Source organism: Empidonax traillii, unplaced genomic scaffold (genome assembly GCF_003031625.1).
Source record: "Empidonax traillii isolate 1590-97213 ecotype Southwest subspecies unplaced genomic scaffold, ASM303162v1 scaffold151:size923898, whole genome shotgun sequence".
Lineage (NCBI taxonomy): Eukaryota > Metazoa > Chordata > Aves > Passeriformes > Tyrannidae > Empidonax > Empidonax traillii.
In genome coordinates, this window is record NW_020955344.1 from 844,444 (window position 1) to 871,435 (window position 26,992).

The 26,992-nt window shown below is 40.1% G+C and overlaps 1 protein-coding gene across 4 annotated transcripts in view; it reads right to left on the reverse strand.

The window, feature by feature from the left end:
* Positions 1-19,339, reverse strand: part of ATP11A (ATPase phospholipid transporting 11A) — a 110,065-nt gene extending 90,726 nt beyond the window's left edge. For all 4 annotated transcript variants that reach the window (XM_027884630.1, XM_027884631.1, XM_027884632.1 and 1 more), the window contains exon 1: positions 19,038-19,339. In XM_027884630.1, the coding sequence (XP_027740431.1) occupies positions 19,038-19,076 (39 nt within the window). In that variant the 5' untranslated portion in view covers positions 19,077-19,339. The remainder of the gene's footprint in view (positions 1-19,037) is intronic.
* Between the last annotated feature and the right edge of the window lie 7,653 nt (positions 19,340-26,992).

A 26,992-nucleotide genomic window follows, 5' to 3' on the forward strand; every position in this document is an offset into this window, starting at 1 on the left:
TCTTTCCAGATCCAGCAATATTAACATGCACACTCTTTCAATAACGATATAGCATGCACAACTCCTAGAAAGTTAACAGGCAGGCTCTACTTCAGTCTCCCAAGAGAAATCAAGAGTTGGCAGAAAGATTTTATACCACTGGCAAAAGTTCCTTTCATGCCTCTTATACTGAAGGATTATCACTGTGAAAAAGGTGAGCTCAATTTCATCCTAGCTCTTGCATTCGACATGTCCATCACTTAAATACACATCACCACATTCTGAAGCAAACCAGAGTAGATTTAGGTCAAACTTAGTGTTCTATTAAAAAACCATACATCATTAAAATATTTTTAATGTTGCAGTAAAGTATTTGATAATATTCATGTGTATTTATTAAGACCAGCTTATATTCAAAAAAGTAAAAAACCTCAGTCTCAATAACAAGGATTTCATCTTCCTGTCTTGCCAAACTAAATTATAACAGACTCATAAAACAGAGTAACTATCAGCATTTTCAGAGGTGGCATTGAACTACTGCTCTGAAAGCTCATCTTCTACAGAAATGCACAACAGACAGACAGATATAAGCATAGTCAATGTTTTCAGAATGGGTTTATTTCAATGGAAAATAAATGAAGAGAGAACTATAATCCCACTGAGATACAGTGTAAAAGCAAGAAGTCGATTTTTTTACGGAGTTTAACTTCCATGGGTGCTACTTTGAATCTGTCTTCCCTCATTTGCAAAGTAAATTTGGATAACTGAAGTTAATAGTTGCTGGACACATTCATGTATTTTAAAATATAACAATGTGTTTTCACACCAGATACACTCTAACTTATGAAAGGCAACTTATTTTCTGTTTGGAGGATAATAAGAAAGAAATTAACACTAGTAAGTAAAATAAATCCCAACATCAAAGTAAACTGCAGAGTTGAGGCATGAAAGAAAGCATGTTTGAGCTTTTTACTTAAAAAAAAAAAAAAAAAAAAAGGATTATTCCTCTCATGCACAGCCCTTATTTGTCTGCCAGGTGTGAGAAACAGTTTCTAAATATTCCCCAATTTGTGAGAAACAGAGTCTCAGGATATAATCAGTTTTCAAATTGGAATTTATCATATGATAAAAGCAAACAGCATGCTGGGCAACAGAAAGATTCTGCGCAGCTGACGAAGTATTTGGCTAATATTTATTCTAGCTACTTCATGTATATTTATTACATGATATACATATACATTTACCATATGTTTATTTTCACAACTAGAGCTAGGTTATCTCTACAACAGTGATAGTTCTCCTATAATTCATACATTTTTAGACTACAAGACCCCTAAAAGATCACATAATTCATTTTAAGAAAAGCAGAGATGATCTATAGCTTTTGACCTTGATGGCCTTACAAATGGTCTGCTTTATTTCTTTATGGGGGTGTAATTAAGTTTTACAATCTGTTTGCTTCATTCTTTTACTGACACAAATTTATGGCAATGTATATGACGCAGGCAATCTTGCTCATTCTCTTTTTTCATGCTATAGAAACTACAGTGGCTTCTTACCAGACCAGGATTACATGTAAAGGTCTACAGTGAGCTGGGTAAAGGCAATCTCAGTACATGTCTCCCATCGGTAGCACACTTAGTTTTGAAATAAATATTTATTATCCCTGAAGAGAGCTGTGATCCCCGAAAGAAAAACAAAACAAACACACAAAAAACCCCAAACACTCAAACAACAAAACAAAAACCCCAACCCACAAAACAAACAAACAAACCCCAAAAACACAAAACAAAAAGAGCCCAACAACCCAACACACACAGAAACCCCAAACACTTATGAAAATAGTAATGCTGAAAGCCTATTCTCAGCAGAGAGCTAACCCCTCAAATACTTGGCCCTTGTTGTGAAAAGCAGAGAAGCACTTTTTCAGAAGTTTTCACATTTCCCCTCTGTTTTAACACCCTTCACTCTACACAACAGAAATTAAACATTAATAGTGAGAAAGGCAGAGGGGGGCAGGTACAGAGCATCTCAACTGACTAAACATCCCAGAGCTTGTGTTTAAGTTTTATATTTCAGGACAGAGGGATATCCACACTGTTGGGTTTTTTCTTTCATCTCCTTTACTTTCCACACCTCACCACTTCTGTACACCCCTTCCCTAGTCTCTTTTGGATTTGAGGAAAGAGGGAAGAGTACTTTTGCATATTTAGTTAGATCCTCAAAGCATTAACCACACCTGCTTCACTTTTTTCCCCCTTACACTGAAGTAAAAGATATACCAATAATCACTGTCTCCTAAATACTAGTATATCACAAGAGAAATTCATGTTCCCATAAAATTCGATAACCATGTCTACCATCTTAAAAAATATTTTTTTAAGACAAGTCCTCTTATTAAGACTTTCAAGCAAACACTTCATGCTTTTCAGATAAGGGATAACAAAGCGAGCTCTCCTAAAACTGAGTCAGCTGAAACATGGAGCAATAGGAGAATTTCCATCATCCAACCTGTACTACACCATCTTGGATTCCTCAGCCATAAAAGTGGGATTACTTAGATTTTTATTATGCTTAAAACCCACCAACACTATTTATGTCTTAACTAAACTGAAACCTTTACTCTTGCCATCTATGTATCATAAAGCAAACAAACCCTGTCTCCTTATGTGCAGCATTTCATAAATAATTTAAAATGGCCATTTCACTTCCTTTAGATCAGGACTTAGCCGGTTGAGAACAAGAAATCTTTACTACTCTTATTAAATATTTACTATATGGCTGTTCTGGCATCCTCACAAGAAGCACTGCATACAAACGTTATGCATTAGAAAAATACAAAAGCTACATTTAAAACATTTAAAAGATGCTGGCAAGTGCACAATAGCTGGGAAATGCAAACAAAGCTGACAGCCTAACTTTCACTGCTGATTCTTTCCAGGACAAAAAGGAGCCACATGAGACAGCTTAACCTTTTGCTTTAAGGTCAACATGCGTCAAATAGTTTTCCATAAAAAGAACATTTGTCACTACCTGAAAAAAAATATGGGAAAACATTTTTAGTGAAACAAAAAAGACAATCAATTTGTTTCCAAGTTTTTCATCAGTGTATGTTACAAAACCTAGAAAGGTCATAAGTGTTTACCAATTTCATATATGCAATGAAATTATAGCTATCCCCCTCTGTCAGCAACACTTCTGTATTCAAAACAGTAAACTTAAAGAATCTAAGTAGGAGTGTAACATCTACAAAACAAGTTGTAAGATGAAGAAGGCAGGAGCCTTAACATAACAGTCTTCAATAGCCCATCCCCTGTCACCAAAGGGAAGTTTCAGTCTTACACTACATCTATTTTTTCCCCAAGCTTTTTAGATAATTGCCCTGGCAGTACTCATAGAATCATATCTCAAGGCAACAGGCACACAGAACAAGGATGAGACTCAGCAATCCCATTTCAACTTTCAGATTTGAAAGTACAAGTGCTTATCCCAATCAATGAGCTACACTTGCACAGCAGCAATAACCACCACAATTGCTGGGTTTTGGCAGGCCTCAGCACACACTGCATTTTCCCCCATGAGTCTCTAGTACAAGGCCAAAGGAACAAGCTTCCCTCAGCCTCTTGCTCTCTATACAGAACTGCTACAAGACAGTACTAAGTATTATAATCTCCTGCAAACCATGTGCCTGTGAGAACAAGCTTCCAGATTTTAACTTATATTTGAAGTGGTCTCACAAAAACTTCCAAGCCTGAGAATCAGAGTATTATTTAAATAAAGAAAAATCTGAAACAGACCTGGACAAATCAAAACAATGCTGGTTGGGAATGTTTTCAGGTGGCTCTCCCAGGTACAAAACTTGGTTTATAGCTAGTAGGCCAGTTTCAAGACCTTCAGCCTCAAGACAGCAAGGCACCTATTTCAAAAAAAAAAACCTTTATTTTCCAACCCCCTTCTAGTAACAAGCAGCCAGGCTACAACACTGACCATTCTGCAATCCATTTCTCTGAGGGCAGAGGGTGAGCACACTAACATCTACCCCTTGTACAGAATGAAGGAGCCCTGAACTACCATAAGTTAAACACTACTGTGCTCAGCAGCAGCTTTCAGTCCTCTTTTGCTGCCAGTCTGAATTGCCACTTACAAATGCATCAATCAGATGCACACTAAATTAGGAACTGCACTTCTTCCTAGCATGCCCTGCCAAGACAGCTGCTCTGTTTTCTGTACTAATGACTTGGAAGGTACTAAAATAAAGCCCTGGCACTGATGTCCACCAAGAGAAGGTACTCCCATCATAATGGGAAATGACTATCATTGTGTTTTTCTTTTTAGTATAAGAGTGTCATGCAAAAATATATTTAGTAACCTAGTGTGGCACAATCCTTTCAGTCATACACTTCATCTCAGTTTGAGGGAGATAACAACAGCATGTTTTGTTGGTTGTAATTCTCCAAACACCCAAGGCAGTGAGGTCTTCAAAGGAAGTAAGGGTCAATTTATCCTTCCTGTATAAGGCCACCACACAACAACAGCTGATCTGGTCAGCTGGGAATCAGATGACACAGATCAGACTGTGGGAAGGAGGGAGGCAATGTCTCAGTTGGGAGAACTCATCTGGAGTTCACTATTGCTGTTTTCTGTAACTTCTCAAAAGGGATGCATACAAAAAGATAGGCAAGTTAGGGCAAACAACTGCAAAGACACCCTACTGACATAACAATACAGGCTAAAGGAAAATAACTGTGGAACAATGAATCAGGAGACCTGAGCAGGCTTTTCAGAAGAAACAGAATTCATAGTAAGATTAGCAGAGGTGGCACCAAAAGGAAATTGAGGCACTGGGCTTAAAGACCCATATAGTATTCTGAGATAAGGGAAAATGGAGCATCCTGAACCACCTGCAGAGGAAGCAAAGCTGGACAAACAGTGCTTAGCAAGCCACGTGAAGCTGTTAGATGTCATCCAGAGCAAGGGTTGTATAATTTCTGGTATGTATTACAGCTAGAGCTCAAGCTCAGAAATTAAGTCTTTTCAAGAATAGTCTCTGGTGTTTTAAAGGCTGCTGGGAACAGACTACACACTCATGAACAGTGCAAAGACCAGATGTTTTAACACATTTTCTAATGAAAACAATATTTTTTAGCAAAGATTATTTTATGTAAATGGATTGAAAGGCTGAGCCTAGTACAGAAGGAGTATCATTAATTCTTCAGAAGTCTACTTCAAAGAGATGAAGAAAAAAAATCTTTCTCATGGAGAATTCTGTCAAAGCTTGCAGATCCTCTTTTAAAACATGGCTCTTTTAAGAGTGCATCCCAGTTTAAACCACTTAAGCAGGTAGATTCACTTTGCCTTTTTTTGTTTTTTTAAGAGCAAACTCAAATCAGGAAGAAAGCCAGCTCAATTTGCCGATTTAGTGGTCAAGTTCCAAATAAAAAGTTCCACCAAGCTTCAACTGACCACATAAGTAGAGAACAGAGAAGTGTTTATAGCTTCTTCTCCCTCAGCCACCAGCTCAGAAACCACAAAAAGGCCCATTACAACACATGACTTCAAGCATATGATATCAAGCACTCAAGCTTCTCTTTCAGTCAAGGACTCCTTCTCTTCCATCAAATATTCTTTCACCATCCTTCTCTCTGTTTTAAAACAGACATAGAAACCCATTGCATTAATATGCCCCAAACTATTTTAAGAAAACTTAAGTCAAGTACACTGAGATCAAGGAGGTTTTACTTCCATATTTTCCTTCCTCACATTATGGTAATGGCATTTAATAGTAACTCTGTTTACACTGACACTAGAGTGGCTGCTATTTGCTATCTTCTTTCTACCATTCCCATACTCCCCAAACTAAACACACATGCAGTTTCAGCACCCAAATGCAACTCCACAATAACTCCTCAGAGCACTTGCACCCACAGTCAATGCTCCATGGTGACACAACAATCTTGTCATGAAAGCTGAGACGGGCCAGCTTAAGTCTCAAGGGCACAAGCATTTTCACACTATTTGTTACTAATTAAAGTCTAGTAGCTTTTCTCTTCCAGCCTCTCAGATCACACACAACAGCAGCTTCCAAATTCAGTTCTAGGCATGTAGCTTCTTCAGGATCTCGAAGAGTTTCTCCACCCTTCCCCACCTAGCTACTCACTACCATCCACTTTCAGGCTAGGACTTGCTTAGATACTATGAACATCTGAATAAAGGAACATGAATCAGACAGTTTAATGACGGAAAAATGTTTTGGAATAGCCACATGAGCAGTTAAAGCAAGTAGGGAATGATGGCTATAACCATGTATAGGCTGACTGCAACAATTTTTCTTTAACTGGAACACAAACCAGAAGACATACTTTAACCTTGTCAGGTCCACATCTATTAAAGCCTCAGTGCCACCTATAGTAGTTTTTACTGAGTGATGAACACAGGGAAGTTGTTGTGAACCTCTATTATGGCAATCCTAAAGCATGAATGAACAAACACACCAAGCAGTATTAATTACTGCTCGCAATAACAACCTGTGGACTCTGTGGGTTATCACTTAAAGATGTTATATAGCTTTACCCATAGAGCCTGTTTTAAAGTAGGATGTCTTCTTCTACTACCATCTCCCCAGAGATGAAAACCAAGATGGCTGCAAAAGAAGCAAGAGTATTTTAAGTTAACATTAAGCAGAAGTCAGTGGTTCTTACTTTAGAATCAAAACAATGCTGGTTAGAAGGCATCTCTCAAGATCATCTAGTTACATTTTATGGAAAGAGTTAAAAAGCATGAAGCTTTTTCATACTCATCTGATATTACCGAATACTTTTTGTTGCTTTAGAAATACTGAGAATAATTATTTTTAGAATTAATTCATTCCAAATATCACTAGTGAATCAGTTCATGCACACCTTGTCTTCATGTAAAAAAAACCCTTGATTTTTAAGCACTTGACACTGACCTTCACGCTAAACCAAAAATACCAGTCTCCCACAGTTGCCTGTGAAAGGGTTAAAGGTTCTATAGACTTTCACAATCTTAAAGTACTCCTGTGCTGGCTACCATCCTTATTTCAATAAAATATGTTCTAAAAAACACAGGAGAAAACCTTAAGCCTATAATGGCTGTTCCATCCCCCTCCACCCCATCATTATATTTTGACTGCAACAGAAAGGAAGGTCAAGCCATATGACAAGAGCACGCACAGCAGAGTTAGTTTGGGGAGGAAAAGCTGGAGTTAGTTCCTGATTGGTTTATTCTTAAGTAACATTCTTTCTAGTATGTAGTCCCCCCAAATACTATCCTTCATTTCATAAATCATAAAGCTTCTTGACATTTACACAAAGTGTTAACTCATATCCCTCCCCCAACTACTTTTCTGATGCCAGATACTACTCACAAAACAAGACAGTGTTCCATGGATGTCACCAACTTGTCAAGTCAGCCCCTGACCTATATTTCATTGCTCTGGTATGTCACTTCATCCCAGTCAGAAGCACAATCTAGAACCCTGGCACTTGGCAGCACTCACAATCAAACTTGCCACTACATCACCCATTTCAGCTTCAAATTCAGAGGCTTGAAAAACCTAGAGTTGCCTCTCTAGGAAGGCACCCACATATAGTCACTACCCAATTGTTTGCCACTCAGCACAGTGAAACACTTCTCTATCAACAGTCCAACAGCACATCCCAAACAGAAGACAAAAGAAAGCACAAACCCCTCTGTACAGCCAGAATCCCTTCTGACAGCTCTTACAAGACTACAAGAGCTATATGCCACTGCATCAGCTCACTTAACACTTCTGCTTTGGTCTTTTCTACATACTACAAGAAAACAAAAAGAGAAGTCCAGACCACACCTTTCATCAGTTTAAAGAAGTACTAACAAGATGCAGCTGCCTCCAATCAGCAGCAGCACCGCAAACATGTTTTTCCACTCCTGTGCTGATCTAACTGCCCAATGCCGGGTGGGAAGCTCCTTATGTTTGAGTCCACAGGGCTGTAAAGACGACATTTCTCCTTTTCCCTCCACATCTCCAAGACACAGACATGAATCTGACAGTGCCACAGCACTTTTTCCCTTTATCAAAATACTTTCAAAAATCAGCAAAAAGTCGCATAACCAAACAGCTGCTATTTTGCAGCAAGAAGCAGTCATTACAAACAGAATTAAGTGGTCTGACTGCAGGCAGTTGGAAAAGGCAAGAAAAGCCAATGCTACTATCTTACTAGCCTTAAAGGTCTGCAAGTATGTGCAGTAGTCTCACTTTATAACTCAACTATAACCACAACTCAAACAAACTTTGTTTGGCTTTTGTCACCATTTTTAACATGCCAGAAAGCAAATGCACATGTAAAAGCATTATTATTTTCAGTTTAAAATACCTTATAATTTGCAAGAAAATAGTAAAGGAATACTGATATTTTAATTTTACATGCCCAGCAGATATCTAGGCTCAAGTAATTTTTCAGTGTATTTTTCAAAAACCTTATATTATATATATACTGACATAAAAGCTCTTTGAACAAGTTAGAGCAGATACCATTAACAGAGTGAAAACGTTCAACCTCTTCATGTCTTAATCTTTCTTACTTCCTAAGAACTTTCCTTTAAGAAAAAAGACAAGCCTTTCAAATTTGAGATCTCCTGTGCTGAAGGAGACAGGAGATGCAAAACCACAACCAGTTGTCCTCTATAAACCTGTGTTTATACCTGCCCATATGCACTATTCACTGCTTCACAAAAGCATGTGAAGCTTTCCTATTGCTTCTGTGCCGTTACAGCCAATAAGTATGGAAACTTAATCTCCTTATGTCAGACAAAAGCTTACAGAATCAAGAAGTCAACATATTCATACTCATGAATCATCTCAAAGCAATCATGCAGTTCTGCGCTGAGGAAGAGCTTTTTCCCATTTTCCCTTCACTTCTTCCCTCCTACTGTCAATACATAGGCACCTCCCAACAGATTAGGCCATCTGGTCACTTAACTGTTAATAGCAAGCAGTCAGTTAACACTGTTCAAGAGATGAACAAAACTACAATATTTTCAGGTGAAGTTACAATGTTTTGCAAGTTAGTTTTCAGGAGGGGAGGTCCATTTTAGAAGGTGAAATAATGTTGTAGTTGTGCTCAACAATTGTCATTTAAAAAAAATTCTTGGCTTAGCTTTAACCTACCTGCCTCCATTCTCCTCCTATGATATCAACAACCAGCCATATATTTAACTGGCTATATATCTGTTGTACAGAGGATATACAAAGAGCTTCAAGTCAACAAGAAATGGGATTAGAACCCTTGGAACTGCTTTAGTTTAAGGTAGTCAGGAATTGAAAGCCTGGTACAAAAGGATAAAAATACTAACATTTATTTAAAATGAGAGGGCATAAGACATTATAAAAGCTTTATATTGGATTTTAAACATTAAATTAACTTGACAATGTTTATAATACTTGATGTTACCTGAGAAGTCTTTCTATTTTTTTTAGCCTAAGTGAACAGAACGTTCTTATTAGTTAAATTTTCCAAAGTTCATACTGTTGGTCAGGAGGCTAGAATGTGAAAGATGAGAGTAGCTCTTAACATCACACTTACTGTTAATGCAATTCCACTGAAAAATCAAATAAAAAAGAACTACATATAATTTACTAGAAAGTAGTTACAGCTCTTCTGTAACACACAACACACCAATGAATAACAGCATTCATTACATCCCATGTTTACACAGAAAGTGCTGAGTATTAAACTAAAGGACTAACATTAATCTATCAAAATCTGCTTATAGTGTAAGGAGCCTTTTTGACCAAAGCAAAATGTCTAGCCTGAACTTAGTTACATTATACTTCTGCTAATATCAGCATAAGTTTATTGACTAAGTCATAACTAAAACAATAAACAGTTTTAAGCCTATATTTGTAGTACTGTCATATATATTGTATTTCACATAATGCATATATATTATATTTCACATAATGAAAGACTATTTATACACAGGCACATTTTATAGCACAATTAAAGAGTGGCCTGTTTAAGAACTTTCATGCAGGTAAATTTTAAATAATGTCTTCTCCCTCTGAAAAAAAAAAAAAAAAAATCACTGAATAAGCAGGATGTCAGATTCCCCAAACATGTTTCCTCAACATTTGTTATATTCTACCCAAAACTCATGCAGTGATTGGTATGCTCTTTTATTACTCACCATAGCCTCAAACCCAAGCAGAGGGCAAAGACACCAGATACATTTTAACAGAAGACCACAACTCTCCTTGAAGTCAGAGTTGGGATCCCAGAGCCACACATTCCACTCATTCTGGAACTGCAGTTAATGCCAGTCTGAAAAATTACAGTTTATGTGACTCCAAGTTTCCTCAAGAATAAGATGAAATAAATAGACTTCATCTTTTTCTGGACAACTCTTCTGCGGGTATATTATCATCTAAAAAATAAGATGAGATTAAACCCTCTAGACTAGTGTTCTGCAGGAAACAAAGCTAAAGAAGCCATGAGTTTCAGTAGCCTATTTACAACTGCTAGTATTGAAATTAAGACCACAAAAGCAATTTCTCAGAGGTAAGTGTCATTGAACTATCTTCTCTGTAGCTTCACAGCATACTACTATCCCAGCTTCATGGAAGGCAGTCAGTTCTATCATTTACAGGGTGGATTCCATAACCAGACCTTCTCCAAAATACACACTTTTTTCCTTTCCATTAATCACTATACTGTCTTATGCACATCATGTATCTTCCAATAATAGTGGTATTTTTCAGTTTTTTTAATGACCTCCTCAGAAGTACAGCAGTTTCATATTAGCTATCTAATGTCACTGCTGATTCAGATTCATTTCAAGAGATGCCACTCATAATAAGTGACATAAAATAGTTATACAACCACAGATTATGGACAGTGTTTGTACTTCATTATTATAATTTGTGCAAACAACTCATTAACAGTACTTTGAAAAGGAGTGAAGGACTATGTATAATGCTAAGCATGAACTGCAAGTTACTAACACAATTCAGGTAACACAAGATTCATTTCAGTTCATCTACAATTCCAATCCACAATGTAATTTAGAAGCATTAGAGACAAAAACTACTGGGCAAACAGTTCAGTATCCTTTCCCTCTCCCCAGATCATTCACACAATTATCTCCAGGAAAGTACTTTATACACAAAGTTTTTCTGCATATAACTATTTTGATCATTAACATTAGTTTTGCAAAACTTTAATGGCGCATCAGCAGATGTTCTTTTCAGAGGATTTCACAACATCCCATCTTAATGGTAAAGTAGAGGAAGAGCCTAATTGCCCTTAATCCTCTATTCAAAATAGGTTAGATGAAATCCTCTTTTGACTGAAGCAGAGATTAGTCAGTGTCACCAGGAAAAAGAAACTCTATTTCCCCCTCACCCTGCCCTGTATCTAGATGAGTTTAATGATTAATGAAGGAAACATTTTCCTATTTCAAAAAGGGAAATAAGTCTACAAGGAAGAGCAGAAAAAATGGAAAAATGTCTCTATGAAATCTCCAAATACAAGCATGAAAGCTTAAGAATTAACAACCTCAATGATCCAAGTAAGAAGCCTCCCAGAACACACTTTCATGGTACACTTCAGTAATCAGACACAAGAGCTCATTTAAGGACCTTTTTTTTTTTTCTTAATACCAACACACATCTGGATCTCTGGTAAATCCTGGTATAACTCTTCACATTACCAAATGAACAGCATCCAATTTAAGGAAGTATATGTTCATTCATCTGCACATGAATGCATGCAGATGGAGGAATCAAGAGGGAAATCAGAGTTTGCAAGACAAGTAGTGTGGAACACTGAAATAACAAAAGAACCCAACCCTAAGACACAGCTATTAAAGGCTTATGTTCACACCCAATTTTCTTCCCAGGACATCATAATTTTTTAAGAAAAGATACATGCACAATGAAATTAACATCCAGATCTGCAAAGATATTTAGGTGATTTATCAGCCTGTGGTTTTCTGTGATGTTCCAAACAAACTCCCCAGCCACTGGCTCATCTCAGTCTCCTACAACAATCCAGGCTGGGCTGCCAGTTTCTTCTTAAAGAGTGCATTTTTAATATAGTACCACAAATACTCAACACTTCGAAAATTAAAATCAAAGTTAAACTGAAAAAAAACCCAAAACAACCCAAAACAAAACACTTTTCATGATGACTCAGTGTGTTTGTGCCACAGGCTTCTCAGAGTCATTACTGAGAGGGAAGAAAAACAGCTGGTGTACATACGATATAGAAAAAGAATCCTCAACTTGCCTTGTCTACCTGCAGCTGTTGCCATGGCAATTACAGCACAGAAGATAATAGCATTCCAGTGTCATTCTGCTTCATAGCTCAGGATGAACTTTAACTGAAATGTCCCTCAACAATTATACAAACAGAAATATTACATTATCCTGTGTAATGGTAAGCCATTAGAATAAGCAGCATTATTCTGGAAAAAATATAATCTGCCTAAAAGACTTACATGAGGAGAGGCAGGCTATTTTGCTTAAAATAAAAATAAAAAAAACCCACTGTAAAGTTGAATCCAGTTGCATAACAGGTGCTAAAACATCTGCTCAGGCTTCTGTGACACAGTTTTCTCTTGGTTTCTGCTCCCTGACACACCTGCACATGACATGCAGCAAGCAGCTCACTGTCAATCACGTTGGAGCTCCTTAGAAACCACAATGGTTTTCTAATCACACTTAAACCTAGTTAGATGGGACAGTTTTTATTATCCCCATCTCAACACCACAAAGAGCAGCCAGCTATGGTATTTGTGGAACGCTTTACTTGTCAGCCCAGTTACTATGTTCCAAGTGTTTGGAGTTTAGAAAGTAGACTCACTAGAAAATCCCATTCCATCTTGACCCTTTTCTTGTTTCAACTACTACTGTATGGCAGGAGAAAAGAATCAACGAAAAATGATTATCAGAGATGTTAAGCTATAAATGTGCTATGTCGTACTTGGTCCTCTTTCATTCCCAAAAATAATTTTGAAAAGGTTTCCTGCTTGCAGAACTGATATGCTGCGATGCTTGAGAAAAGACAAACAGAATATTAAACTTCTTTTAATCAAACAACACATTATCAAATGACAAAAGCAACCATGCAGTTCTCACCTCTGAAGAGACAAGTATTTTGATGCTAAACAAAAGCAGGATTAAAAGTTCTTATCTATTTTTAGTCACTGAAATATTTCTACAGTTTAAATGCTCCAAAACCAATGTTTTCTACTATCAGAGAGCATCTGATGAGTGCAAATGAGCAATATTTTGTAGTCAATAGCAACCAGCTTGTACACTGACTTCCTGTAAGTGAAATGTTTTACATATGCAATGTCCTATTTTCATTTGTTTATTCTCAAAAGAAAAAGGAAATTATATTTTTCTTGTGTAAATTAGCTAATTGATGGGGTAGGGGAAAGGGAAAAAACAAAGCCCATGCAATTCTTCATGTTTATTGCCTTTCAGCAGTAAATAATTGATGGAGGAAGGGAGATTGTCTGCAGGGTTTTTTGAGCCTCAGATAATCCTGAAATATCTTAAAGAGAACATTACAAACCAGAATGAACACTAGAGTCATTACGAGTATGAAAAGCTACTTAGATTTGCAGAAGGACTAAATCCTGTCAGCCACAAGTCAACATTTAACAGAATTAACTTATAATTAATTATAATTTATGACTTTCAAACTTTGCTTTTTTTAAATAGCTTCCTGAAAAGTATTAAGGCAGCACTCCACACAGACACCCACCCCCCAAAAAAATAAAAGAAAAATGCACTTAGGAGAGTAAAAAAAGCAATGGTGCTTGGGGAAACAGGAATTCAGAACGTACTCATGCAGTTCAACCCACTCATCATGCCTTCCACAGCAGGAAGAACTGGTCCCTGCAGTGAAGCAAAGCTGTGAGATGGGAAGCATCTCAGGTTTCAAGAAAACATTATGACACACGGCTCAAGAGATAACAAAAATGCATTACATACCTGGGATATTCACCTAAGAGCTACAAGTTACTAATTCTTGACACATGAATACACACATAGCTCCTACAGAGAACATCTTTCGTACTATCAGGACAGTTAGTAGATGAACAGTCTGTGTACAAACATATTTATTACATTTAAAACAGCTTAAGATTTTTGTCAGATCATATCCCTGGAATTAAACACCAAACCCAGCACAAACCTTTTGACTTATTTTAAGTGATAGCTAGGAAGAAAACTGTGCTTATGTTAGCAAGCACCCTGACTAAGAAACACCTAGACAGCAGTAGTTTAACACTCATCTCTCAGGGTGCAGAGAGAGCTGAATAAACACAAGCAAAAGCAAGAACTGACCACAGGGGTACCCTCAAATGTATTAACTGAACTCATCTGAAACACATGATAAATGGATTGTCCTTTAAGAAAAATACTGAGCACTTTCAAGTCAAAGTAGTTACCAAACTTTACTGTATCAAAGCTAGGTATATAAATAAACTGAAGCTTAATATTGATTTATGTCTACTAAGACTACATATACAGGCAAAATACTTAGGAAAAACCATATAAACCATGACCAAAAGCCAGAGACTGCCATGAAACTTAGTTTTAGGGGCTAGAAACCCCTAATGTAACTTCCTGGTTAGACTAGTCAATCATCTTCTCAGACTATGATTAAAGTTGACCCACTTCTACAATAATGAAAAATAGAGCATCAGTTTGTAAGCTCATTTATTCCAATCTCCCCCTAAAAAAGGTGTTTTCAGAAATACCTGCACAATTAATAGGCCAGCAGCTTCCCATAGTCCAGAGCTATAGTAAATCCCTGTTCCTTCTGAAAACAAATCTTATCTGCTACTATGTGCATTTGGACATATTTACATAGACAACAAATACTTCAGAATTACAGTTCTGGATATTAAGTACCAGCAGAATCCGAAAGAGGAGAAGTAGTAAAGTAGCAAGATATCTAAATATACTACATAATACTGGCAAAACTGTTCAGTAATACAGACCTTTGACCCAGTAGCATTTACTGTACAGCCCAAAGTCATCAACGTGCACAGGAACTTTTAGTGATGAGGGCCAGCTGTCTTACAAACACAGAACAGACTGCCACGATAGGCTGCAAGCCGTTTAGCAACCATTTAGTATCCAAACAAACATATGCTAAAGAGCAGCATCTTCCCAGACTGCCCAGACATATTCAAATCCACATTCAGTCATAAACAGCTACCATGAATACAAAAAAGACACATGCACATGTTTTATTAAGAAAAGTGTTCATTTTATGAAAGATAAGAAGTCATCAAGACTCATTTTAATATTATTAGCCATCTTTTGACTGTGAGGAGGAGGGACTTCAGCAGTCCTAAGATCAGCAAGAAATAAGTCACCAGAGAAAACTAATGCAGCTGCAGTTATACAGGCAGAACAGTGTCCCAAATAATCTAACTATAAAACGAAAGCTAATCTTGTATGGAGACAGTTTCAATTGCCATTGTCTGCTTGTTTTTTCCCTAAATAGTGTACTGCTGAGCACACAGCAGGTTTTGCATGACACTTACAGGACAGCACATGCTAATTCTGTATTCCCTGGCTGTGACACTGCCATCCCTGGGGTAGCCCACATCCTCTAGGGAATACATAAACAATCCAAGGAGAAGACAGAGGAACATATTGTCTGATGTAAAAGCAACATCCACAGAAAGAGGTAATATTTTTATAGAGTGACAAAAAGTATAGCCCACCCAAGGCAACTTTCACACTACCCCCATAAAACCATTAATTCCATTATTCGGGAAAGTAAATTAAACAACAGAGTTGTAAAAAATTATCCTATTTACCTTGCTGTAGAAAGCTTACTTAGTTCCTATGGTTCCACGAGGTGGAAAAGCTGTATAGAAAGGTGTTTATATTTTGTGATTTAAAGATGCCTCCACTATAGCTCACACATATTTTAAAGAAGCAAAATATACAGAATAACCTCATTAGACACAATTAAGAAAAGTTGCATTGCTGTATATCAGCTTGAGGGATCACAAAGGATTTGGAAAACTACAATGAACTTAATGTCAGCTGTACTGCAGCGAAGCAAGCACCTTTTCCAGAGAAATCTATTCTTCCCCATCAGTTCTGTGTATTGTGTATGGCTGCAGTAATGGTAACAGGAAGCAAGAGTTGAAGTGAAACACCTCGAAGTTTGCAGGATTTAAAGAGGCAGAACAACAATGTCAATTTAAAAATTTATTAAGATAAAGACATAATTCCCTCTGTCCATCTAAGAGACTACACCATCTCTTGGTGAAGAGATATGAACTACAGTATGACAAGCATGATGAACATCTATTTTATTCAACTCACACGGCTAAAGTGTTCAATGCCTGGACGACATAAACATGATACTCAATGCAGGTAAAACAGCAGACAAATATTTGAAAATGCTAACCAGGAAACTGGCAGCACCCAGGCATTGCTATTCTTCCACAGGGCCTTGGAAACATGTATGATTTTGCACTGCTTCAGGACAGCAACTGTGCAGTAACAGAAAGGGGAATGGGGAGGATCTTCACAATAACAAGAACCCTTGTATTTAACTTATGCCTTTATGTCCAGTACCAGGAAAGAAAAGAAATAACACAGAAGAAATTATGTTAGAAACGTTAGAAACCATTCTAATAGGAGTCTCCATTAGTACATCACATAGCAACTTTTTGTTATCCCAAGATCGTACCATAAGAGCTCCCAGCTACCCGAACAACATCTCTAGTTTGCATCAGCCAAGGTTCTCAGGATAATCCAGAGACCAGCCTGCTCTGGGAAGAACCTGCAGCTGAACAAGACCAGGACACAACTTGCAGGACAAAGATCTGTACCTCTAGGCCCTTGATCACTGAAAAGTTTCCTCACAAATTTTAACTAAACCAAAGCTTGAGCTTACTTTGAAATAAACACAAAATGTAAGTATCCACTCCAACTCTCCCTTGGAAGAGTCACCTAATTAAAAAGCAGTTTGGGAAGTGGCAAGCACTTCTACACCTGTGCGGTCTGGCTGGTGTGTATAGAGCTTTGGTGAAAAACTCTGGAGTGATACTGCTGACGTGTGCATCTGCTACTTATGCACAGCAGCCAGTTTCAGGCCCAGCATTCCAACTACTACTTTTCATTTTCACTGCTGTAGATGTACAAAAGTGTTGAAATGTGGAGATAAAAAAAAAGACCAAAAAGAAAACATGCAACACAGGCATCAGCTTGCCAGGTATTAATGGCCTTAATGAAATGATGAGCACAAATTTACTTACAGCAGCTTTTTTCAAAATTACTTTTCTTTGGAAGAAAGAATTCAAAAGTAAGACACTGGAGGCATGAAAAGAACAAGAAGCAACAGGTGAAAATATACAAGGCAGCCTGGAACAGCTGAGCCACTACTTAGGCATAGCCTATTGGCATATATACCATACAGAAAGTAGTGTGACCCAAGAAATAGGAACCCTTCCTCGCATGGGATTTAATAATGTTTCATTTATCTTTTTAGATTGGTGAATTAGTCTCATCAACAATGCAGGAGAGTGGTGACAGTTCACAACTTAAAAGCTCAAATCCCTTATTTTCAACATACTGTCTTCTCATCCACACCTACTCTGTTTCCTTTATATCTGATGCTTAAGCCTAGTTAGGAAGAGGTTAGCAACAATGTTGTGCAGACGAGATTTAACAATATGCTTGCTCTGTGCACAATGAAGGCACCTTTTGTATAGGTTCCACATGGGAGCACACATAAAAAAAGAAATCTTAAACTAAATCCAAAGTTAGATCAGCACTGACAAATCTCTACACCCCAAGTGATCCCACCTGCTTCAGACCTCAGCACAACTCACCTGAGCTTTATATATCTACAGAGACTACTGCTTCTCTTATACCTCATTATTAATAAGCATATTAGTTTGAGTATTCTCCCTCAGGGCCACTTTCTAAGGATCCATATACGCACAGTTACTTTCAGTATTCACCTCTCCATTCTCTCCTCATTCCACATAATAATCTATTGTAAACAGGAGTAAAGAATCCAACCATTTTCCACCTCTTCTATTTTTCTTCATTTCTACTTCAAAAAGACAGACTTCAGCCTGTACTATGTGGAGACAGCTCTTGACACACACAAAACTAAATGTATTTATTTTTGCTTGGTCAGAGCACCAAAGTTTCCTTAATTACAGTACTCCCTGCATAGGACAAAAAGTCACATGTATTTGAAAATTCAAATTATCCCTCTCCCCCTTCTAAAAGTTTCTTCTACACCCAAAAGCAGAAATTTGCAGTTTCCTGGTATTGGTGGTCCCCATCCCTTTTATCGCACAACCCCACACTTATAGGTATTCTACCAATCTACTTAAATCACTATCCTGAGCATTTGTTTAGGGTTCAATGGAACCGGACTCGCACTCACTGACGCACTTCAACCTACACTTGGGTCCACCCTAATGCGCTACTGAGCTGTTCTTTCAGGGGATACGGGTGGGCTTTCACTTGCGAGAGGAACTCTCACCGCTGTACTCTCAAGTCTGGCGTGTTTGAATCTCTACTACGCACAGATACAAAAACTTGGGACTACTCCGAGCATTGTTCAGTGCATTTAAATTGGGCATTTCCACAAAAACGCCGCTTGACTGAGACAATGTAGCAAGGAGAAAAGGGGGAAAAAACCTAAACAAAAATAAACAAACAAAAATCCCCCACAACCACTGGACATTTCCTCTGCCCCGATAACTACGTATCGCAGCACATTGTAAATTAAAGTGCTCTGAACTTAAGTCAAGCCCCTCTGGTTCAGCAAAGGACAGTCCCGTGGGGCGGGCGGGCTGCAGGGAGCGCATCGACACCCGCCGCTGCATCCTCCGCTGGCACCGGGTATCACGTGTGGCAGCCCCCCGGGCTCCCCTGGCCGCTAAGCCGGTCATGGGACTGCCCAGCTCCCGACCGAGCCCTTCCCGAGAGCGCGGGGCCACGGCGGGGCCGCGCCCTCCCCCGCGCGGGTGCGAGGGGCACGGGCGGTACTCACGTATCGGCTCACGAGGGTCCGCAGGAGGCTGCAATCCATGGCGGGCGGGCGGCTCAGGACCGCGCCGCCGGGTGCTCGCCGCTGCCGCCGGGCTCCCTGGCTCGCCTCCTCCCTTCCCACATGCAGGGAGCCGCGCTCGCCCCGCCGGACCCGCTGTGACGCCGGCCCGGCGCTCGCTGCCGGTCCCGGCTATGCCATGTGCTCGCCGCCGCCGCTGCGGCGCGGCGCCCCGCGGCCCCGCATACCCTCCGTCGCTGCTCCTGGTGCCGCTGCTAGTGCCGCTGCTAGTGCCGCCGCCACTAACACTTTCGGGGAGAGAGGAGAGGAGAGAGGAGCCGCCGCCGCCAGCCACAGCCCGGATCGGCTCTCCCGCCCCCCGCCCGCTCCGGGGCTTTATCCGGCGGGCGGGGCCGGGGCCGCCCCCGCGCCGCTCCCCCCGCACCTCCCCGCGCGCGCGCCCGCCCGGTACCGGCCCGGCCCGCGCCCGGCTCGCGCCGCTCTGATCTCGCCGGGCGCCCCCGGCCGCGCGCACGTCACGCGGGGCGGGCGCGCGGGCATGCGCGCGCCGGCGCTCGTGCCCGCGCCCTATCCGTCTTCCCCTCCCCCTCCTGTCCCGCACGCGAGGGGCGACCGGTAACGGCTGCGCGCGGGGCTCGCGAGCGAGCGGGTTCGGGAGCGCTGAGGGGACACAAGGAGTGATACCTGGAGGGAACTGAAAGCATAGGGACAAACCAGAGAGTGACGCTGGGTGCACTGGGAGGGAACTGGGAAAGCCGGGGAGTGACAGTGGGTTCAGTGGGGGAGAAGTGGGAACACTCGTAGGAGCCAAGAAGCGATACTGGAAGAGCTTGGATGGAATGGGAGCACGGCGTGGGAGCCAGATAGTGATACTGGGAATACTGAGATGGCATGGGAGCATAGGAGGGAAGGGGAGTGGAGGGGGGGCGGGGTCGTGAGGAGCCAGGGAGTCATAGTGGGAGCACCAAGAGGAAACCGAGAGCACTGGGGCGAGCCAGGGAGAGACAGTGGGAGCAATGAGGGGGAGACAGTGAATGATACTGGGAGCGCTGGAGCGAGCCAGAGAATCGTACTTGGACAACTGGGAGTACGGGGGGGGGGGGGGGGGGGGGGGGGGGGGGAGATAGGAAGTGATACTGCACACTCCCTCCGCCCCGCCTTCCCCCGCGCTCCCGCCCGGCCCGGAGCGAGGGGAAGGTGGAAGGTGGAAGGTGAGGCGCAAAGCAGGAGGGAGCGGCCGCCGCGCCCTTCCGGGGCGGGGGTGCGGGCGGTGGGACGGCGCCGATGCCCCGCCGGGGCCGGAGGCGTTTGCCCGGGTGTGCCCGGGGCGGGGGCTGCTGGCTTCGCGGTGCCGCTCCGCCGGAGCCTGGCCTGCTTCTCGTTGGACCGTGAAATAGGTTTCGATCAGCGCTGCCGGTGCTGCGCGGCGGGTCCGAATTGTGGTGAAGGCAAACTCCGCTCCGCCCGTCCCGGCGGCCGAGGAGCGGCAGCGCTGGGGCGCAGCGCGGCGGGAGCCGACAGGTGGGACCTTCCCGCGTCTAAAACGCGGCACAAAAGGATAAAGAAAGTTCTGTGACTAAAGGCCAAAAATTACTGTCCTGATAAGCCCGCAAACGATAGAAATGACTTGGTATTAGGTGAAGGGATAAGCAGAACTCAGCAAAAACGTGCACAAAACAGAACTAAGAGCATATCAGTATTCCATTTCTTTTTAAATACCGGAAAGAACACCTTTAAAGGCATTTATTTTACTCAGCTGTTGGATTTTCATGCTATTCATACCGAAGACTAGCTCAAGTTTGCCAGATTCTTGTAGGTAGTCTCAGATGACTTCTAAACCAAATACTTTCTCAAAATAATTTGGAACTTCTCAATTTTATAAGATTCAATCTTTTACTGAAATGATTATTTTTGTCAAAAGCATTTTATCGTTATGAAAATCTATTCTCTTCTTTTGCAGCAACCACATAAACTGTCATTTATTGCCTAGCTTATGGCCAGAACTAAGCAATTTTTGCTTCTTTGGCTTTTGTGTTGTCTCAATTAAAAAGTTCTCTGGACACCATTAAAGATGCTAACCCAAAGAGTACCTGAATTTCTAATACAACTAACACATGGAAAAATAGAAATTACGCTTTTTGAGATCATTACATAAATAGTAAGAGAAAGAACATAAAAATTGCGTCTTTATAGGTCATCTTTAATGTAGATGCATTATATACATTTGGCATTTATTGCTGGTTAGATTGCAAAATGTATAATTTAATGCACACTGAATGCACTGTGGTCAAGGTAACGCTGCTATTCAGAGTCTAAAGTGATGTTGGTCTAAACCCTAATTTTCTTCATCTTGGTTACCACTAATAACTTGTATGCATTTTATAGCACCTCCCCTTTTCATGCTCCTGTTTACAGACCAAACACTTTGTAACACAGGTTTCTGTACTTGCATTTCCCTTTCGAGAAATCATCACTGAAGCTGAAAGGAGAAAATTATTAGACTTATGAAACAAGGAATTTTTCTCAAAAGTAGCAATTCTGCGTGATTAAAAAAGAAACTATTATCTGTTTATTTACATGAAAAATTACATATTACAGAAAAATTATGTGCATATCAGTCTTTAGGAAACTAGTTTATTACAAGAAAAACACAGAAGAACGTAATTCGTGAGCATAAAGGGATAATTTCAAAATATGCAGTTCACAAAGCTGAAACAGGAAATTCTTTGGATTAGTTTTTAGGACACTTCTCTGTCTAGCCATTCCATTTTCAAAGAATCTATGGAATACTTCTATTTTGTAATTTTTTTAAAGTTATTCCACTTTTATTTAAGCTGTGCCATTTAATCAATCCGTGTTTTCAATGACATTACTCCTTACCAGGATCTGGAATAAAAGCAGATTTTAAAAATATGCAGAAAGTTGTTTTTTTAAGTTTTCTTTCTGTTAATTCGTTTGGTAGTTTCTTCCATCCAAATGCTTCAATATATTTTTCCACTTAATGAAGTGTCTTGTGTGTGATGCACACCCTACTTGGTGCACTTTGTGGAGCGTCACTGAAGGGAAGGAAGTTTGCTTGAGGAGCTGGGAACAGTTATCAACAGCTCAGTGCTGAGGATGATCATCATGGGGATATTTCTGAACTCCTTGCTGTCTCCTCAGCTTAGGTAACCAAGATGGGGCTGCAAGAAACATTTTCCTTGCATCCAGAGCCTGGACCCGCTTGTGCCTTTAGGTTCTGCAAAGGTTGGCTGTATTCCCTTAGGTGAAAATGGAACCAAGGCTCCTGTTCTTACTGACTCTTTCAGTCAAGGGCAGGTGACACACACATGCTTGGTTACAGCCATTTCCCAGCTACTGCTCAAGCAAAGCTGAGCCATTTTTCTGCCCTTCCCTATGCTGCCAAGAAAAAGAGAGAAAAGGAGCACAGCTGGATTCTGGGCACATATTGAGGTGAAATGCCAGCCTGCGTTAACTGTCTCTTGTACCCACATTTCCCCAAAATGACACCTAAATGTGCAGCCCAGAAGAGAGTACCCACCAGTAGGACACTGAAAGTTAACACAGCACACCCTTGCCAACTGAGCCATGTTGGTGTAGGGAGGACTGAACAGATAAATCTGACATTTTGGAGGTAAAAGTTTCTCCAGGGGCAGTGTGCAACTGAGGAGGGTGTTTAGGTCATACTTCTAGACTTAGGTACCTCAAATCTGCCTAAGTCAGGCTTAAGGTGCCTGAGTCCTTTATTGGATCTGTCCTTAAGGGACCTGCTAAAGGTCACGTTGTGACTCAGTAGTCAAGCCAAAAGAGGAGCCTTGATCATACTGGTCATGGATCTGTTCTGCCTATTATGCAATGTTTCACTTTTAAGCAATTTTTTAAATTAATCGTCTTTGAATATGCCATCACATTTATTTCACTCCTCATTTCTCATTTTAAAAATAAACTCCCAAAATTACCTGTATGCTGTCTCTACCTTGTGTGACCTAGATGTCTTTTCTAAATTTCTTGCTGCTTCTCTGACTGCAGATTAGTCTTCCTGTTCCATTGCTCTCCAGTTCTCCTTCCTGTTATTACTGAATAACTTCTTGTGATCCATTACTGGCCTCTCAGCCTCCTCCTACCTGCCCAGCTGAATCACCAAATGCTCTAGATACTTAGCACAGAATCTCACACCCCAGTGAGATGCTGAGAGACTGGTCCAAGGGCAACAGTTCACGTCATGCTGGAGTCTCTTCTTAAGGCAGTGATAGATATCCTGCAGTTTAGTCCACCTCAACTTTGGAAGGTGGGAAGGCAGGATTTAAAGTTCCACAGTTACTACAGGCACAATGGTGATACAGCATACATGGATAACATGGCAGACATGGGAGAATTTTTATTCTAGATTTTAGGATGTTTAACATCTGTTTATATTCCTGCTTCCTATTATGTTAGTGACTATGTACCTCTAGTAGTTCTGGCCAAAGTGGCTAAATACTTCTCGAAAAAACTCTGTGTAGGTGGTAAGAGTTGACTTGTGCATATGTGAGAACAGTGTGAGGGACGGGAAATGGTAGAGATTGAGAAGCCATTAACTGTATGAGGCTCATCTGCTTGAGAAACTGGTGTATGCTTTGAGTGCAGTTGCTTATCCTGCAGTGTTCCTGGCTTTTCCTCTACAAATATATCACTTTTTAATTTGTGCCTCTCCCTCTATTATATTTCTGGAAAGCTAAGGAAAAGAATTACCTCATCTTTTTCTTGGATTTGCACCATATATGTAAACTAGTTAATTTGTATTAACAAGGGAAATTATTCCCTCAGTGGAACAGATGTTTGTGCTTTGATCTATTGAAATAGTATTTCTCAGATCCTTCTGAATATTGTTTGTGAAAAGAGATACCAACAATAATTTTTAAGTCTTTGCTTTATGTTAAGAACATTTCACTGCTGGGTGTTTGTGACAGATTAATTTGAAAAAGAACATAATTAACAGTTACTGGGGTACTCTGAGAACTTACCTGCTCAGGACAGGTAACAAAATGAAGGTGAAGATGAAACAAGTAAAATGGCCAGCATTAAACTGCTCTGCTGATGATTTTAATAGGAGTGGCCCAAAGGACAGAAGATTGAGCACTGGAGATTGAAGATCACTCTTACTTGACTTTCTTTGTCTAGATCAGGTTTTTTTTCCAGAAAGCATCTATGTGAAAATGAGACATTTCTGACTCTGACCTCTTTGTTTATATCCTCTGGCAATAATGCATAACTTCTGTTATACTCAAAAGCTAAATGCACTGTCATTATGACGAAATGTAATTCCCACATCCTTGCTAGCAAAGGTGACCTTTGTTATATAGGTTCTTAACAAAATCCTCTAAAAGAGCAGAGTTTGGCTTCTAAATATCCAACACAATCAAACAAATCCACATCAGTTAAAATAATTTGGCTGCAATCTTCTGCCAGGTCAGGCCATTAACTGCAATTACAACCAAGATTTGTTCATCTGCTTTACCTGATGCAAGAGATCCAGTCCCTGGCTGCTGCAAAGCAGTCCTGTTCATCAGGAAGGTCTTACTAGTGTCACAGAACAGTCACATGAACCCTTTGGAAGACTTGCCCCATCACGGTGAAACAGTGTATGAAACTCATTGAGAGGAAGCCCAGCCTCCACCAGAGGAAGCTTCTCCTGGGATGAAATGCTGTTGGCTGCCATGGTTACTAATGTGATTTTCTGTTTACTTCCTTGTTCACTCACCTGCTCTCCCATTCAAACACCACACACAAGTACCTTCACAGATATTTGTTGCTGGAATAGTGACAAACCTCATTAGTGACAACCATTCACAATCAAAGAGAAAAAAAGATACAAATGAGCAGCGAATAAACAAAAGAAAGGAAAATGCTGGAATCTATAGGTATTGTGAATAATATTCTGTCCTTGCTGCTTTGTGAACTTTGTGTTCTCTTTGCTTTGGATTTGCATTAATGTTAGTCTTGCCTTATGTCTCTATTTTACACCTCAGTGCCTCGATCCGGCAGTCAGACTCCTGTGACTGTAGAGCTGAGTGCAGCATCAGGATCTGGATGGGGAAAGTATTGTGGTTTATTTTTGGTATCTTAAAGGGACAAGAACATTATTTTACTATTTCATTTTATTTTTGATAGCACTTCACAGGTCTGGTTTCCACTTTTACAAACATTTTTTTCAGCTTTTACATTTTTCTTATCAGACTACCTCTAACTGTGTAATCATTCTACACTGTGAAACTGTCAAATTCCAAATAAATGTGTTCAGGCTGCTTCCCCCCCCCCAAGTATCAAGAAAAAATAGATTACTTTCTAAGAAGTGTATGAAAATTCCTGTCATATTTCATTTTAATAACCAGATGTACTAGTTAGTCCAGTTAATATAATATACTTCCAGCTTAGGAAGTACTTTTTGACGATATTTTTTAGCAATAAAAGCCAGGAGCTGATCCTCCAAAAAGATAGTAAATAATGAGGATATCACTTTCTGGCTACTTTAATGTCATGTGTTAAATTACTTTTGTTCTGATGTAGCATTCAATCGAAGCTGGAAGAAATCTTTTAGTGGTTTGTTCTTTCTCACCAAATAAGGCACTAAATATAGCAGTATCAGCATTATAGGCTTCAAAAAAGCTGTGGTTCAGGTTTCTCAAGAATATCTGCTTTTTCTCCTGATTATGTTCAATTTGTTTTATAACTGTTTATTTAGGAAGCATGAGAAGCTGCAAATCAATACCTAAGTACCAGAAATATTAAGCACTGCAAAACCGAACCATTTGCTTAGATAAAAGTGATGCAGTGATACAGTCATCAGATTTTCCAGTTTGAAAGTTACAGCCAGCTGGAGGACAAATTCCTAATAAAGGGACACAGCACTGCAGTCAAGGCAATCTGACTTGTTCTACAGAGAACTGCCCATGTACCTTTGCATCGTTCTCTCTTCCCTTCCCTCTTTGTTATTGTTGGAAGCTGCTTGCTCACGGACTGGAGTGGACACAGCAGTGGACTGATGGTGGCAGGAGGGTGTCTGAAAGATGGTCCTTTCTTCACCCCTTCCCACATCCCGATGACCCCCCACAGGCAGTAGGATGGAAGTAGGATGGATATGGTCCTTTATTTTTTTTTCCTGCAGCTAGATCCCAGGTCACAGTGACACAGACTGAACCTCTTTCATTTCCGTTGTCCAAAAGGCATCAGCATTTTCTCTCAGGTTAACAAAACTACCAGTATTTCAATAAGTATTTTCAAAATAATTTTTGGCCATGTTTTCAGTAGTAATGCTCTATACATGGTTTTCTCATCTGCATGTAGCAAGTGTCAAAACCTGCTTTTATGACCACAGCTTATTCAATTAAGAAGTAGTTCTTTAAGGCTCTGCTACGTTTTCCCTTAGTGCAGCTATGTCTGGCTCATCTTCTTGAGAACTGCAGAGGCTTGGCAAGATGAGCATTGTGTGGACTGGGAATCTAGCTGTGAGGGAACATGGTGAGACTTAGCATTTTATAGACGGATTCAGTGAAGTGTGTGAGATCCCATGACAACATTCAATTCCATGTCACTCGCTGTGAAATGTGTAATGGCCACAGTCATTGCTTTTTTTTTCCCTGCAGGAGTTTGCCTGTATTTTCATTAAAGTTGCTGTTATAAGTTTGTTCCAATTCTCATTTGTATATTATGAGAAATTGCTTTAGTTAAGTAGGCAGTAATTCTAGGAAGAATGTTTTCTCCTGACAGAGATGTATTATCACCAACCTTTGCATCTTTACAAAAGGGCTTATAAAGATACAAATTATAATTGCATAAAAAGACAAAAATAAAAAGTATATTAGCATTTCCATTGTCTTTCCAGAGCACAGCCTGTTGTCATGCCATATATCTCTGCATTATATATAATCACAGAAGTTTGAATTTTGTATTGTCCTATA